General features: G+C 41.7%; 2 protein-coding genes across 2 annotated transcripts; both read left to right on the top strand.

Annotated features, from left to right (window-relative positions):
- Nucleotides 1-1,828: 1,828 nt before the first annotated feature.
- LOC136423881 (fatty acid-binding protein, heart-like) lies at nt 1,829-11,689 on the top strand. The gene is made up of 4 exons (XM_066412262.1): nt 1,829-2,050; nt 10,095-10,267; nt 10,619-10,729; nt 11,091-11,689. Exons 1-4 carry the CDS (start codon nt 1,978-1,980, stop codon nt 11,142-11,144), a joined length of 411 nt encoding a protein of 136 aa, XP_066268359.1. The 5' UTR covers nt 1,829-1,977; the 3' UTR covers nt 11,145-11,689.
- Nucleotides 11,690-11,788: 99 nt separating this feature from the next.
- On the top strand, nt 11,789-15,676 carry LOC136423879 (uncharacterized). Its single transcript, XM_066412261.1, has 4 exons — nt 11,789-12,242; nt 13,503-13,687; nt 14,342-14,449; nt 14,991-15,676. The coding sequence occupies exons 1-4, from the start codon at nt 12,149-12,151 to the stop codon at nt 15,042-15,044; spliced, it is 441 nt and encodes a 146-aa protein (XP_066268358.1). The 5' UTR covers nt 11,789-12,148; the 3' UTR covers nt 15,045-15,676.
- The last annotated feature ends 215 nt before the right edge of the window (nt 15,677-15,891 follow it).

The following is a 15,891-nucleotide window of genomic DNA, read 5'->3' on the forward strand; positions in this document are numbered from 1 at the left end:
TTGGGGAAAAAAATCAACGTAGTATTTCAGCACTAGATTTAACGTCGGACAAAAATAACTGCAAGTTATCTCACATGCTAGTGATAGTGAACCAATGTATATCAGCCATAAACATACACTTACAACCAATGTGTTTATAAGTCGTACCACGCACAAGTGGACCTTGTACTCTGCATTATGTAAAGCTGACGGAATGCAGACGACTGAGTCAACACTGGTGTTGTAACATGGTACAATCTGTCACCATCAAGACTTACCCGGAATAAATCAAACGTATAGCAGCCTAACGTCTAGTAGCAGCCTAGAAGACCCAATAAGCCCCTGACAACGAGAGATTGTGTAATACAGGCTACATCAAGGCTGTGATCCTGTGTGAGTACGGCAAATACGGCGATAACATTAACAGAAAACATGTAAAACACAAACAAGGATTTACCCTGAATAAATCAAACGTCTAGCAGCCCTCCACTGTTCAGCCCATAGAAGGCCCCTGACAGCGAGAGATTGTGTTGCTGACAAGCTACATGTACATCAAGGCTGTGTGAGTACGGCAAACACACAGCGATAACAGAAAACATATAAAACACAAACTAGGACGACAATAAACATTGTCTAATGAATGACTATTACACTCTACAGGATGTTGACCGGGCGCCCCCCCCCCCCCAACACTCTTTGACTGTCCCTGTAGATCAAGTAGCTCAGACCCCGGTTCGAATCCAGGGAAATATCCTGGTTGGAGCTGCATTCGTTTTTCGGAAGGGATGTAAAATTTTCGGGGGTCCCGTGATCGAGAAGGTGCTTTGAGCACGTTTACAATGCACTATACAGCCTCAATACTCAGATGGACACCTACTGGCTGTACTTCGGAGGTAGATACATCACATTTAGCCTATCTCCCAGACTCCACAGGGCTAGCTAATTACCGCTACTAAAACAGAAAAACGCAAAGATCAGGCATTTGGTATAGGCTAGACTGACGAACTGTGACAACTTTTCCATAAAGTATAACAATTCTATTTTACTGAGTACCAGAATACAATTCTTCACATCTGTACTTGCAACTTAAATAGCTATCCTCGAGGAGCCTGTGGAGATACTATGCGATTTTCACCTCGATAATAGCCTCGGGAATAGACTGTAACAGGCCTAAGACTGTAATTGACTCTGACAAAGGCATCAAATAGACTACGCAGGGGCGATTAACAAGAATCGCAATAGTACGTGTAGTTTAAGGCAATTTCAATAGGAACGGTTTCTGTTATAGATGTTTAGCAATATATGCGGCCACGTTTCCTGTGTATACTGCAAATGGGAAATAATAGCAGGGATTTAATTTCGCGGTAGGAAGAAAATTTAGTGCTCGTGGTGGTTTTAAGTTAAGCTACCATGCACGTGCCGGTTTATACTGTAAAATGGGCAATGTTCGCGGTGGTTTCAAGAGGTCAACGCGATTAACACAGACATAAAAACATCGCGATTATTTTTGCTTTTACAGTACTGTATGTGAGGCGCGTGACAACTGTATGACCAACATTAGACTAGTCCATTTTCGACTCCTCTAGGGGGACACAGAAAAGTCTATCAATTGATGGAAGTAGCGCATTGAATACCTTTAAATAATACCTTCAACTTTTCATCCACATTCTATGAATTTTATGTAGATTATCATCAAAATACAAATAATTTAGAAGAAAAGGAGCCCGCCTCCATAGCTTTTAGAAATGGAACAACCCTTGGACGTCCTATTTCTCCAGTTTACTGACACAGCACCGTTATTTTCTTTGCCCTTGGGAGCAAAGTTCACTAGCACGACCACACCCCCTTCCCAGCTTACCCGCGGACCCACCCCCTTTTCTACACCCCACGTCCTCGCTACGAGACCGTCCCACTTCGACTCCGGACTTCAACCGCCGTGGTCACCGCACAACCTCCTCGGTCTCCCTCGCATTCTACGCCGAAGAAACCGCCTTCACCATGCCGGTCGATCTCTCGGGAACATGGAAGCTGGACAACAGCGAAAACTTCGAGGAATTCATGAAGAAACTTGGTAAGACATCGCCAAGATTTCTTTTTCTTGTGTGCTCTTTAAATAGGCCTACACTACGATTAAATGTTTGCGTTGTTTGAGCCGTACATTTGTATTTTATTTGGTCCCGTGTGTTGAGAACAATGCCCCCTTGTCTGTCAATAGTAAAATTGGGTCCATGTATGAACACACACACACACACACACACACACACACAAGTAAACACTCGAGCAAAACGTGGCATTGCTTTGGTACAGAGAAGTTCGAGATCGATCCCTATCAGATATACGACTACGCCAGACAGGTCTATGACTCGTATGAGAGTCGCGGTCGTGTCGTACGAATTTCGGTTGTCGTGTGACGGAAAAGCTTGTCGTTACCCTGTTGAACTGCTGCTCTGTTATATAGCCAGTTAGAAAATCGGGCGACACAAAATAGAACGACGGAATTATGTGACTGCATGCTGTTTTGGGCATGTAGCCTGGGTACCATCCTCCGTTAGTCATCACTAGCTCTCCCTTTTCGCTCGCTATTATAAACCACGCTAGCAAAAAGGGAGAGAGAGCGCTAGCTACAGAGGATGGTACCCAGGCTAAATTTGGCACGTATACACAGTGTATGTTTGGTCACATAACTGTCCGCGTATCCGCTATAGTGTATGACCTCGTTTCGTCTGATGCTAGCCTGGATACCAGACCCTAATCTCAATAATATCTTCTTTGTCAGGGTCTAACCCAGGGGGCCTGCTGTAGGCTTTCCTTGGGGGCATGTTGGCCCTAGAGCCGAGGAGTTGGCCTGTGAAGGCCCTCGAAACAGTCTGACATCAGGCTTGTTTGTTGCCGTTTTAACCTCTTGAAACACTGAGAGATCTCCTACCAGAACCTAGTAACTTTAGAAAAATAAAATCTAGCTTTCACATAGAGTTATAGATATCTATACTTACGTACACAGTCAACTGTGAAAACGTATCCAGTCGCCTACACCATATAATATTTTGCCACCATCTGTCTTACGCGCAGTACTGTAGTAGGTATTTTCCGGCTGTGAAAACCTTGATGTCTGTTTCTAATTCCCACTGCCTGTACCCTGTGGAGAAATGTTCCTGACCCGAACATTCCTTATACATCAGTTGTCCTTGGCTCAAACAGTGTGTCAATGGAATTCTCCAGTCTTTACTTGGAATTTTGTGACCATCATTCAACACTGTTTTTAAAACGATTCTGGACTTCGAGCATTGGCAAATTGCTTGTAGAGGGTTGAATTGAATTGGATTTGCAAGGTACGAAATGCGAATACATGTAACTCAATATTTCATCAATTCAGTCGTATCATACCAACTTGAAAAAGTGAAATATCTGGAAACTCCGTAAAACGTAATATAAACTTTAGAAAGTTTTATTTTCCATCAAGTATTTGTAGAAGAAAAAAAACGATCGTGAAACTATTGTCCTATGTGGACCCAAGGGACCATATTGAGTATTTTGAGTTTTTGATATTATTTCGTCGCCGGTTAAATAGCCTTAAGACGCCTGCATCAAAATGGATATAGATGATGTGCTACATGGAGAGTTGCTGGGCAACATATGATACAAATAATGTAGAGCTAACAATAGAATAAAATCAGCACTTTTCTAGAGCACTGGTGTAGGCTAGGAAATGAAGATACCCTAGGTTAGGTATGAATAGGAGTCTGCATATAGGCTATGAGTCTTACTGCAACAAAAGAAATGTTCCCGGGGTTCAATGTCGCGTTATCCCATTATGTATGTATTGTGCAGCAAGGTTAGCCCCTTACGATAGCTACTGCTAGTCGGGCAACCTTGGCTGTTGTACCGTGTATACAGCCAAACAAACAAATAAATAAATGTCGCGTTAGGGAGAAAAGTTCGCAGTTGAAACTGCCATGCAAGATTTACTGTGAAATGGGAAATGTTCGCGGTGGTTTTTATGCAAAAACCACAAACGTAAAACCACCGCGTCATTTTCCCATTTTACAGTAAGTTCCATACTGGTAGAGCCTGGTATGAGAGTATGTTTGACATTGTCGGCACACACTTTAAAGCTGTGACGTCATGACATCGTACGACTGATGGGGTCACAGGGGTCAATTGGTGAGGTCATGTATTTGACAAGTCATGTTGAAGATGGTGCGATAGAAATGTCAAGACGTCAGCCCATATAGCTGTGCCCCCACATTGTAAGAAACCACCTATATCCGGACTGTTGTTGTATTGTTACGGCACGATATAAGCATATCAAAACATCAAGCAGAAAATATGGAATTTTTAAAAATTTACTTCTACTTCAAGGAAACAGTCTTTTTTACAACTCAGCATGCATGAATTTATTTATCTATTTGTATGGAATAGAAAGCTATAGGTTGGCTTTTCCATGGATGCCAGACTGTTCTAGGGCCTACACAGGCCATTTCTTCGGCTCCAGGGCCAACATGCCCCCAGGAAATTACACAGGGCCCCTGAGTTAGAACCACGCGATATATATTGTAGAGAGGGTGCAGCTTTTCGGCCTTTTGGTAGCGGGCCATGTGGCTTTCCCCAGGCTTTCCCGGCCAAAGGGGTTATCGTGCAGTTAGCGGTCTGGCATCCAGGCTAGACCGCAGGGGCTCGTAAGGAGATATACCGACACATGTGAGGATTTTAATCGTTCACGGCTAGTTGGGCACAGCTGGTAAAAGACAAATCACACAATGATCGTCACACCCGAACCATATCAAACGAACATCAGTATATGTTCTCATGAATGTACGTTTGAGACTAGACGCTATCGACACAGTAAAATGTGTGTGATCTTGAACCAGGTTTGCTCACTGAAGAGCTAACCTTCCATTGATCGTTGTAGAGAAGACAGACGATTCGTTCCGTTCGTTTCAAGGTATCCTCATTTGAGGTGAAGCATGATGCTTTTTCAATTCAAGTAGCTAGTTTCAAGTGCAATGCGGCTTGCGTTTTTTGGCCAAGCACACCGGGTCACCCCTACTCTTCTCGATAAGTGTGTTGGGTTCTTTTACGTGCAGAGGTTTGACGCTTGAGGCTAATGCCTGAAGCTCCCTCATACACGGGGCCGCCGGCTTTACGTCACCATCCGAAATGACGAATGCAATCCCTTAGAATAGACGATAAGTCTAGAGTGTAATCAAGGCGAAGGAGTTTAGAGGGAAGCTCTTTGGTCAGGGTGAACTCCCCCTCGGCTCAAGTACAAGTACATTTTGAACACCGCTCTATAAAGACTGTGACCCTTTCCAGCAGCGTGCATGTCGGGCGAGCGACTGTGATCATGAACACTCAACAGACGGGATTCGAACTCCCGACTTCTTGGTCCAGGGGCAGGGTAGCCTGGGTACCACCCTCCAGCTCTCACGTAGGGAAGCGAAAAGAGCCAGCGGTAAATATGGAGTATTGGTCACTATGCCACTACCAACGTTACATGTAGCTCAGTAGGTCACGCATCTGTCAGTAACGTGTCACATATGACACTTCTGTTGGCATGCGCATTTGACGGATTGCAGGCACATGTGGAGGAAGTACTACTGGTTGTATGTAGATCGTGCGGGTACATGTAGATGGGAGAAGAAGAGGGATGGAAAGAGTGAAAGAACGGGGCAGAGAGAAGTACAGAGACACTTGCTGGCTGGTACGGAAAAGTCAAATGCTAATGATAGTACTAGCTAAACAAGCCAACCTTTCCAACCTGCCAGACCAACATTACACCCGGGCCAAGCAAACCTTCCAACCCTACCAGTCTCCCACTACGCCATATCTTCCGCCTTACATCCTGTCACTCTACAATATTCAAATAACTACGAAAACACGCCAGGGCAAACAAACACACAGACCGAAATCAATACCACCGTTTTCATGGAGATAATGATGGATATATTGAAATAGAGGAAAGGAAAGGGATCTCGAACCAGTTTAGCTCAAATTAACTCAATGAACAGATGAGCAACTCTTCCACTGGTCGTGACAGAGAAGACAGACGCTATGTACAGTATTTACTTTATTTATTTAGAGGAAAGGGGAGAGTGAAAGAAAATGAAAGAGAGAAGTTGGAAAAAGGAACAGCAAAGAAAACTGAATACATATATATATATATATATATATATATATATATATGTGTGTGTGTTTATATATGTTTTTCCTATGTTTTACTAAATGAATTTTTGCTACTTTTATGTGGAGTTCCTAATAAGTAGTCATCAATATGCAAATTACAAAGCAAACGAAATTACAACCCGGCGTTTAATGAGGCAATTTTGGCACCCTCTCTACCGTTACATGCGGGTGTTATCGTGGTGAAACGACCACCTCGAGCTCTGTACGACAGCTCATTTTATTTTGGATGGATGTTTCTTTCAAACTGTGCCTCATTAATGCCTTATGCATTGGTTTTGTAAACTTTGACTTTGAAACTGCTCGGGTTGTATGGGGGCTTCTGTTTCGAGTTTTCGCATAAGAAACACCCGTTTTCATAAAGATATGACAAAAACATAAAAATTCCATGATATATTTAGCCAGTTGGATGCCAGACTGTTTCCAGGGCCTACACAGTATGCATGCAGTAGCCGCCTTTTCCGGACTGGCCAGCTTTTTCCACAAACCCGAATCCTTGGAGTGTATATGGGGACACATGTCCGTTGCCAAGTTGTCAAACAAAATACGTTGCCAAGTTTTTAAAGAAAAAATGCCAACTCTCTTTAAAATCGCTTCCATTGCCGTTTTGGCAAATTTATGAAGACAAGCCCGCACAGCGCTAATTATACAGTCTTTGTCCCTTGCTCATTTGCATACAATTACTAGTCTACCCTGCACTGAATAAATCTCCGGTCTTTAGCGACGTGGTTTAAATTTTAACCACGGGATTCCGTTGCTACCATGGTTATTTCTAAAGGGGAGGTTTTATTTCAAAAGATAACGTTTTTGTTTGGCACATCGATAAAGCATTACGGGTACAAACATTTGATCTATGCAATCTTAGGTACCTTGCATGCGTCTAACGTTATTCGGCTAAAATAGACCATTGAAATAAAACTTAAGTTACTAGTAGTATAATTTTGCAAAAGCAGGATAAACCTAATTTTAACCTCTTAAGACAAACTTTATTGTATACTGCATTTAAAGTAGACAGGTATCATATCGGTATTTTTATGTATTGTTAATAAATTCACAAGAATCTTATGATGTAGCTTTGCCCCACCCCACACACAAATAGTTGATATAAGAGATGAAGAATAATCGTTCTCGCCATTGTTTGACTTCTTTTATGTTTATGCATCAGATTGCTACTATGGTGAGAGTCAATCATTAACGTAAGATATTGGCCATTGTTGGTCAGAGTTACGTTGATCAAGATCTTAGGTAGCTTGGCATCGTGCATTAGTCGGGCTCTCTTCGGCGCTGTTGGAGCTTTCCACCGCCCAGGTCAACTATGGCACTCGGCAGTAACTTAACGCGGTTACGGAGTTTATTATAGCCCTCGTATAAAACTACTACCGGGTGCCATAGTTGACCCGGGCGGCGTAAAGCTCCTACAGCCCGAAGATAGCCCGCCCAATCCACGATAGACTAGCTGGAAACTAGGTTAAGATTTAGGTAAATGGGTCGTCCAAAGTACATATTAAGGCCATGTTGATTCGATTATATGGATGACATCAACGCGCGCATCAATATTCGTCTGTTTTCAAACAAAAAAAGTTTTTGACCATACTGTAAATCGTATAAAGCAGCTGCAAAATGAGCAAATATATGCCTATAATTGCAACAACAACAAAAATATGGAAAACGGAAGCTTATGTCGCAAAATGCTAAATCAATTCCAAAGTCAAAGAGGAATATGTGAAAGAACAAAAATGAACAAACTATGTTTCGGTCGACCATACTCTAGATCTGTATGTTTAGTCCTTGTTCAACGGTTCAACCTTACCTAGGTACCTGATCATGGCCACTTAGAGGACCTTAGATTTCATAATGAAGGCAACGATTTTTTGCTAAGCCTTCTTTCATCAGCTCGCATCAGTTTTGGGATTCCCAGGGGATGTCATCCATATAATCGAATCAACGTGGCCTTATATGGCCAGAGATGTGATTGACAGCTGCACAAACGATAAATAGTCCTGTTGCCAAGGCGTCTGAATCCGGCACCATATTGGTTTTCCATTACGTACTTCATTTGTTCTCCAAACATCGCGCTGTGACTAATCCTTTCGCCACGCTGTTGCAGAATTCGCCGCTCAAATAATTAACATTTCCGCTGACTTAGCGAAGGACGTTTCAGCGGGGCTTGTCATCGCTTGGATTGAGGAAGTTATGGGGGGGGGGGACGTGGGAGTGAGATTTTCTCATGACATCCGCGAACAAAATGACTAGTGTACAAAATTTGAATTGACACGTGTGGAAGACCGAGCCTGGGATGTGGTTGGCATGTTTGATGAGAATCATGATCAATGTCGACGTGTACTTGGTTAAAGAAAAATTGCAGGCATGCGGGCAAGGCTTTCTTATATGTAGATTTAAGTTTTCATGATTAAGAAATGGGTGTATTGGATATGGGGATAGAATAAATTGATACACAAAATTCGCATCTAGTGGGTTTGTCTGTCTACAGCGTACTCAAATGTCAAATTTGCGTTTTGGGGTGCTTTATCAAATGCATCCTCATGGGAACAGATAATTTCGTCTTTCAAATAATGCTGGATTTCGTCGGTGCGAAATTTTCGGTCTCATAAACGTTCCCAACCCTTGTCTCTTGCTCGCACTATACAACAGTTGTCCAACTGATCAAAGTCGTGATTTATTAGTGAACGTCAAAGCAAGGAGTTTGGTCCAGGCATTAGTAGATTCTCAGTAGCATCCACTAGGTCTTTGTACGGGGGTATGGATCGTACAATTCGGCAAAGAGGAACAATTGGCCAGGAGATCTAGAGTTAGTCCTCGGTAAGATAAAAATTTCCCCCTTCGAAGTATTTGAACTGCGCCTGAATGAAACCCTATAAAGGTAACCACACTCCTCTGTCAAAATTATTATCCCTGCACTACAGCCAGCGTGGTTAGTTTGGTAGAGATTTAAAGCAAAGACGTTTTATCTCATTGAAACTTCCTTGGTCAAAGCATATTCATATGGCTTGCGGCGCATTTCTTTTGCTTTTTGTGTAAAGTCCGATCATTCTTTTCATTCGTCTGAAAGGTCCTCCTTCTAGTTTCTCTGAACAAAACGCTCGGATAATAATACATATCATTCAATACGTCCACCTTGTCGTTTCGGTTTATGTCAAGCAGGCGTTGAAAAGGCTCTCCTGTTGTGAGTACGACTAGAGGTCGTGACCTCATGACCCCATAGCACCCTCCCGTGCATGCTAATGAGGGATGTTTGGCAATGATCGCGAGACGGGAGGAAGTTGTTATCGTCTCGATTTGTTTGGGCATCCGTCATTCAAAGGATACTGTAGAAGAGGAAATATTTGCGGGGATTTAATTTCGCGGCGGGGAGAAAAAAGAGTGTTCACGGCGGTGTCGTCATCGAGTCTGAAATGACTGTTGTGCAGGATTTTACTGTAAATGGGGAAATATTCGCGGTGGTTAAAATCGCGAACATAAATCACCGCGAACACTTCCCATTTTACAATTGTGCATAAAACTTTCTCAAACACAAAGTCAAGTACATGTATATGATACAAAATTCAAAACGTAAGATTGAAGGCGATTATATCTAATACGAAAAAGAGAAGGAAAGTCTATCATTCAATACGATATATTGTCTAGTATCTAATATGATAAATGAATAACAGAATTAATGTCTACTATATACAAACTACCTTCAACTGTTAATCGAGAGGTTTTATGAAGCGTATTATTGAAACGTGACATGTATTTGGTGTAAATTTTGGTCGATATCGTCATTGGTTCTTATATTTTTACATCACGAAATTTTGTGGTGTTGATATTTTAGACAAGATGTTGAAAGTTTCTGTCATCTGCCCAATAGAAAAGCCTTGAAAGAGGACGACGGTTCCATCATTTCACCTCCGGCTGTTTTCTTCTTTTTCTCTTAGAGGTGAACGTGGCTCTTCGTAAGATGGGTGCGCTGGCCAAGCCGACCACTGAGATCACGCAGACAGGGGACCACTTCGTCGTCAAGACGTCCACCACCTTCAAGAACACCGTAGTGGAGTTCGACATCGGCAAGGAATTCGACGAGAAGACGGCGGACGACAAGGAAGTCAAGGTGGGTCAAAAACTCAAGGGTCACAAAAATGGCGTGGTCACAAAGTGTGTTTGTTTGTGTCTTGGTGTGTGTCCGTACTCCGTGGTTACAGTATTTGAATTATGTAGATTGATGTGAGTAGGAAGATGGTGCAACCGGCGACTTACGGGCAGAATGGAAAGGTTGGAATGTAGATAGAATTAGCAAGAAATTCACAATTATGAATAAAAATAAAATAAGACATTCACAATGATCTTCGATTTCTTGTTTTAACTCAAAATGTGAGCATGACGATCAGTGAAAAACTATAGTTTTGGAATTTATCCCTTTTTGGTCATTTCGTGTGATTAATTCATTTTGCCACTCTTACAGTCCACTGCTTCATGGGACGGGGACAAGTTGGTGGTGACGCAGAAAAGAGGGCCCCCTATCGGCGACGTGCTGTACATCAGGGAGCTGCAGGGGGACGATGCACTGCTACTGGTGGGGGAATCTCATTAACATCTCATTAGGGAGGGACCAAGAGTGTTGTGAGAGGGTGTAAAAGTCGATTTAAAGTTTTGCTAGCGTTGCTTGTCAGTATATGTGCAACCTTTTTGGTTGCTTATATGCTTGTTTTTCTGTTAACGTTCGTGTAAAAAATTGCTGATTTACCTATTTCTTTGGCGTATTAAAATTCAAAAGAATTGGTAATGTTTATTTATACCTCAATGTTCGATTGAGTAACCGGTGTCTCTGGCAAAAGATAAAAGCATGTATCTGTTTAGTTTTGCATTGCTTTCCCAAATGTTCCACCTAGCGGTCCATTCAGTAAATGCAGGTGTTTTTCTGTTTTCTGTTGCAGACCTGCACCGCTGGTGACGTGGTTTGCAAGCGGCACTACAAGAAGGGCAAGTAAAGGGACCATCCGCCTCCCAGCTACAAAATACTGCAACATCGAACAACCCAGGCCTGATCATATCACTAAGAGCGTTGTTGGCTTCACTGCCTAAGCACGCCACCTGGCGTCACTTTCGCTAAATGCAGATCCAATTCGAGCTGAAATGTAATGTGTAATTTTCTGTAATGTACGTTTTTGAAAGCACTGTTTTAAGCACTGTTTAAAAGCAACAGACAACCAGTGAAACTGATAAGGGACCGTAAGCTCTACCGCATCTTGTATCTACAAAAAATCGTGGGATGAAAATAGTGCAATTGTTTTTTTAATGAAATGTCACATTCCTACGAAGTACGTACGAAAAGAAAGCTTAACTAGTAAGGCAAGACAAGAAGACGTGTGGAGTAGTTGCATAAATACACATTGAAACCTTACCACAAATTGTCCAATAAACACCATACATTCCCAGCTAAATATAAAACAGACTTAGATCATCTAAAAACGACTTTCCTGTTGTTATAGTCCTTAATTTTTAAAGCACACACATTAAATTCTGCTTGTTTGAAGAGTTAGCTTATTGTCTTTTTTTCTGGGTTTTACGATGCAATGCATTAGGAAATATTCCAATCGTCCTGTGCTTTGTGTCAATAGAACTAAAACAAAATCTGCGGGGGGAACTATAGCTGTACGCTGTATATTTACAGGTCGTCTATTGTTCCCTTCGCGTGCGATCATGACGTCGACAGACAGTTGTTTTGCTAGTATGTCACGTATCACCCCATTCCCCAGGCATTTCAAGCTTCAACGTTACATAACGATACATGCGGACTTGTACACACGCACAAATGTGCAGTAAGCTTTCTATTTACAGGTCACCTATTGTTTCCCTTTGCGTGCGATCATGACGTCGACAGACAGTTGTTTTGCTGGTATATCACGTATCACCTTTGGCATTTCAAGCGTCAACAGGGCCACTAAGACTTCGAGCTGTAGCTCACTTTTCAGAGTAACAAACGTTATCAGACATGGCCAACATGGAGCAAGTCGCCCAGATCAACGGTAAATGGAAACAGGACCACTCTCAGAACGAAAACTATGACCTCTTTCTTCGTGAACATGGTAGGTTTTAGCGATAGTCGAACGTATGTAGACAATATCTGTACAATCAAGTCTGCAGCATTCTTTGTGTGAGTTTAGGCAGCTACTTTACATTGAATAAAAAGGTAAATGTAAGTCTACAAACACTATGGTAGATGATAGTACACCTGGGACCTTGCCGATCGAACAGTTGCAAACAAATCTGAAGAAAACAAAGGGATACTAATGTGACCATACCCCCCTCCCCCACACACCTGTAAATACGATGGATAACAACGTTGCTGCATTATCCTAACCCAACCAAACGACAAGTGTATTTTATAAGTGTACTGTGTGATGGTCATGTTGACTGTCGATAATTGGGATGTGGGGTCTCAAATGCATATGTAAGCGTGAAAAATAGGGGGGGAAATGTTGGGTTGATCTATCAAGGTGCCAGAACATGGTGCGTATTTCGCCTGGGGGTTTCTATAGTTAAGGACAACAAACTGACACCGAGGCGGATAAAATTATTATAAAAGGGTGCACCAGAGAAGCACGACAAACGGACATATTTTACTTGAGGGTAAAATCTACAAAATAACTGAAAACAACCAACAAACAAGCTGTGCTATTTTTAAAGACATATTTTGACGACCACTTTAAAGGGGTCATGTGGGGTCATACGGAACTGCAGCCGACTCACCCCGGCAGATAACTGTAAAGGTCACGCGTAGCTATACGCAAACTAATAATAAACTTCACAATCTCATTCGCACGATCTAAAAGCCGACTTATTATGCTACCATACAGTGAAGACCGTACCTCGTTGGCTTTACATACGGTTCAAGATTTAGGACGCACTTGGATGTATATTTTACCGCTGCGTCACAGAAAATAATGTGTAATCATCCTAACCCAAACAACGACTGTATATTAGTGTAATGAATAAGTTGAATGTCGATAATTATGGTTGTGAGATCTTCATTGGTTCAATTATATGTAAGCATGAGAAAAATAAAAAGGCTGGGTTGGCCTTATAAGGTCATTCAGAATTAAGAGCACGCACGAGCAAGGTCAAAGGTTAAGGCCTATGGCTTTAAAAACAGTTCTCGCGTCGACTATTGATTCGATTTATATAACAATGTCCTGACGAGTTTTGTTTATGCCTCAAGGGTCTTTGACACATTACCCACAATGCATGTCGCTGCGCATGCGTAGTCGGAACCGTGAACGACCTTAATAACAGTGTTACTCTTTTAAATTCTTTTGGTTAATTCTTTTTTTTTTGCTACGTTACAGGTATGGGGTGGTTTCTCCGTAAGATGATACAGTGGTTCAAAATTTCTCCTGTTGAAGAGTACATCGTCAACGGAGACCAGATCACCTACCGGAATTACGCGAATGAGCACAGACCGTTTGAGATGACTCAAACTGTTGGGCAACCGCCAATAACCGTCTTCATGGAGAATTTTGGCAGCCTCCAGGTAAAATATTTTTTTTCTTTTTTTTTGCCCACGACTTAGGGGCGAGCCTGATGATATAGTATTGTTATAGGTTAACGATAAGCGAAACCTATTTACGATCAGTGCCGCCATCTTGAGCTTCTGATTCATACTTTTTCGTCAACTCGTCAGGAAAATAAACAGTATATCTTCCGTCCGTTCCAGGCTGCAGTACCCACGTGTGTTACTAGTCGGCGCTTTAGTACCGCCCAAGGTTCCTAACATAAACAGTACTTGATAACAACATATAATGTTCACTCTAGCAAATTATGTCACTTACTTACAACTTTCCCCAACATAAATTACCCTGAAAAGCGAATCTCTCTGTATTTGCTAGCAAAATACTTATTTCTTGTTTTGCTTTCTTCTTCTTCTCGAGTTAAGAAACGTTAATAATGAACAAATTCAAATGTATATAAAACCCTTAACCTTGAAGTGGGTCCTGTTACGTGGTGATCATTGAGCGGAAAAAAAGAGAATAGAAAAAAGAAGACAAAGAAAAAAGGAAAGGTGACGTATGATTCAAGTCAGTATCAATTATTGTTCTTTTGATACAATGCAATTTACAGACAACTATTAATATTTATGATATACTGCTATATATACATGTTGTTTTGCTACAACACACACACACAGGTTCAAACTTATTGGGATGAGTATGGTCGATTGGTGACGCGTACCAGGAAAGATGTTGGTGAATTCATTCAAACAGGCCGGATTGACAGCAAAGGAATGCTGGAGCTGGTAATTTTCTGTTATGTTACGTCTTCTTAGGCCACAGTTTCAACAGTTTATGGATGACATTAATGATTTTCGCCTGATTTAAAATTTAAAAAAAGAAGAAGAGAGAAAACCATTGCTTTAGATTTGGGGTCTACAGAGGATATCATCCACAAAATGAACATGTGTTTGTGTCTGTATATCATTATCTGTGCTTATTATCTGTGACGGACAGTCCAGGTCATGGGGTCAATGGTAGAAGCTACTAATTCACGGGGAGGTATCATTTCTGTTTCGTCTGTATGTTATATATTTTTCATATGCTAGTCACGTAGAGTGACGGGAAGTGATCAATGGATATCTGGATTCTTGTAATTTAAAAAAAAATCACATTTGCATAATCAACAGCAATCAAACAAGACGTATATTAGAAGCTCTAAATATTTCACGAAGGCATGAGATCTTAGAACTCTTGTATGTACCTAAATTTTTCAACTTGTTTACCGAGATGGTCTTTTGCCTGACATTGTTGACAGACATTTGACGTGTCTTCTGTTTGTTTCAGACAATCCTGCTCCCATCGGGAAAAACCTGCCGTCGAGTTTTGAAGAGGGTGTAGTGATGCCTCGCTTTCGCCATGAGGCGCCGTGTACAAAGACAGCTATTTATAGTTCTGACATCTACACAGAGTTGTTACTTTTATAACATTGAAATAGAATGGCAGATCTGTCATTGTCCTTTGAACAAACTACACTCACATAGCGTGAATACATAATGTGAACACGTCTGTAGCCTTCAATACCAGAATTCATCTAAATAGATATTAAAAAGGACAAAAGGGGAAACCGATCGTGGTGAGCAACAAAGCCAGGCTAAGTTAGAACTCACGACTTCTGGTTCAGAGGCAGTACTGTAAAAAAAAAAAAAAAAGTTCGCGGTGAAGATGTGACCGTGAAAACGCCAACATACGGATAGTGGAAAGGGTCGCAGTCCTTAGGACACTGTATTTCGGTTGATTTTAGCCATCTTCATGTGTATTTCGTGTATTTCGAACGTGTATTTGACGGTAAATGCACGGACCCCTTAGGACGGGACGTTAAGCCGTGGTCCACTGTTAATTGTACTTGTCGAAAAGAGCTAGAAGAATTTCCCCTGTACATTGAACCTGTAAATACTGTACATAGCTATCGCAAACTTGTATAAGAATCAGTTTTGTTGAAATGGCCAATAATAAAGAAAAATACAGCTTTGCGTGTAGTTGTCTGACCTACCTTCTTTTTTAATGCCCACAGTCAATTTGCTGACTATTATGGCATATGATGTTTCGAGAGCGCAGCTGGCTTAAATGACTGGTTGTGTTTCGAACCCCGGGCCCCCTAAACATCCTTGTTCGTATCTATCAACTAACGTCCAGACGACAAAGTATTGGTATCAGGACATTTCGGCCCATGGACAGTTCGGCCCCG

Source organism: Branchiostoma lanceolatum, chromosome 18, assembly GCF_035083965.1.
Source record: "Branchiostoma lanceolatum isolate klBraLanc5 chromosome 18, klBraLanc5.hap2, whole genome shotgun sequence".
NCBI classification, from domain to species: Eukaryota; Metazoa; Chordata; class Leptocardii; order Amphioxiformes; family Branchiostomatidae; genus Branchiostoma; species Branchiostoma lanceolatum.

Excerpts from the sequence above, each read along its gene's own strand:
- LOC136423881 (XM_066412262.1), top strand. The coding sequence starts at position 1,978 with ATGCCGGTCGATCTCTCGGGAACATGGAAGCTGGACAACAGCGAAAAC. Across the intron at positions 10,268-10,618 it reads CGGACGACAAGGAAGTCAAG|TCCACTGCTTCATGGGACGG; the intron begins GTGGGTCAAAAA and ends CCACTCTTACAG. Across the intron at positions 10,730-11,090 it reads GGGACGATGCACTGCTACTG|ACCTGCACCGCTGGTGACGT; the intron begins GTGGGGGAATCT and ends TTTCTGTTGCAG.
- LOC136423879 (XM_066412261.1), top strand. The coding sequence starts at position 12,149 with ATGGCCAACATGGAGCAAGTCGCCCAGATCAACGGTAAATGGAAACAG. Across the intron at positions 12,243-13,502 it reads CCTCTTTCTTCGTGAACATG|GTATGGGGTGGTTTCTCCGT; the intron begins GTAGGTTTTAGC and ends GCTACGTTACAG. Across the intron at positions 14,450-14,990 it reads GCAAAGGAATGCTGGAGCTG|ACAATCCTGCTCCCATCGGG; the intron begins GTAATTTTCTGT and ends TGTTTGTTTCAG.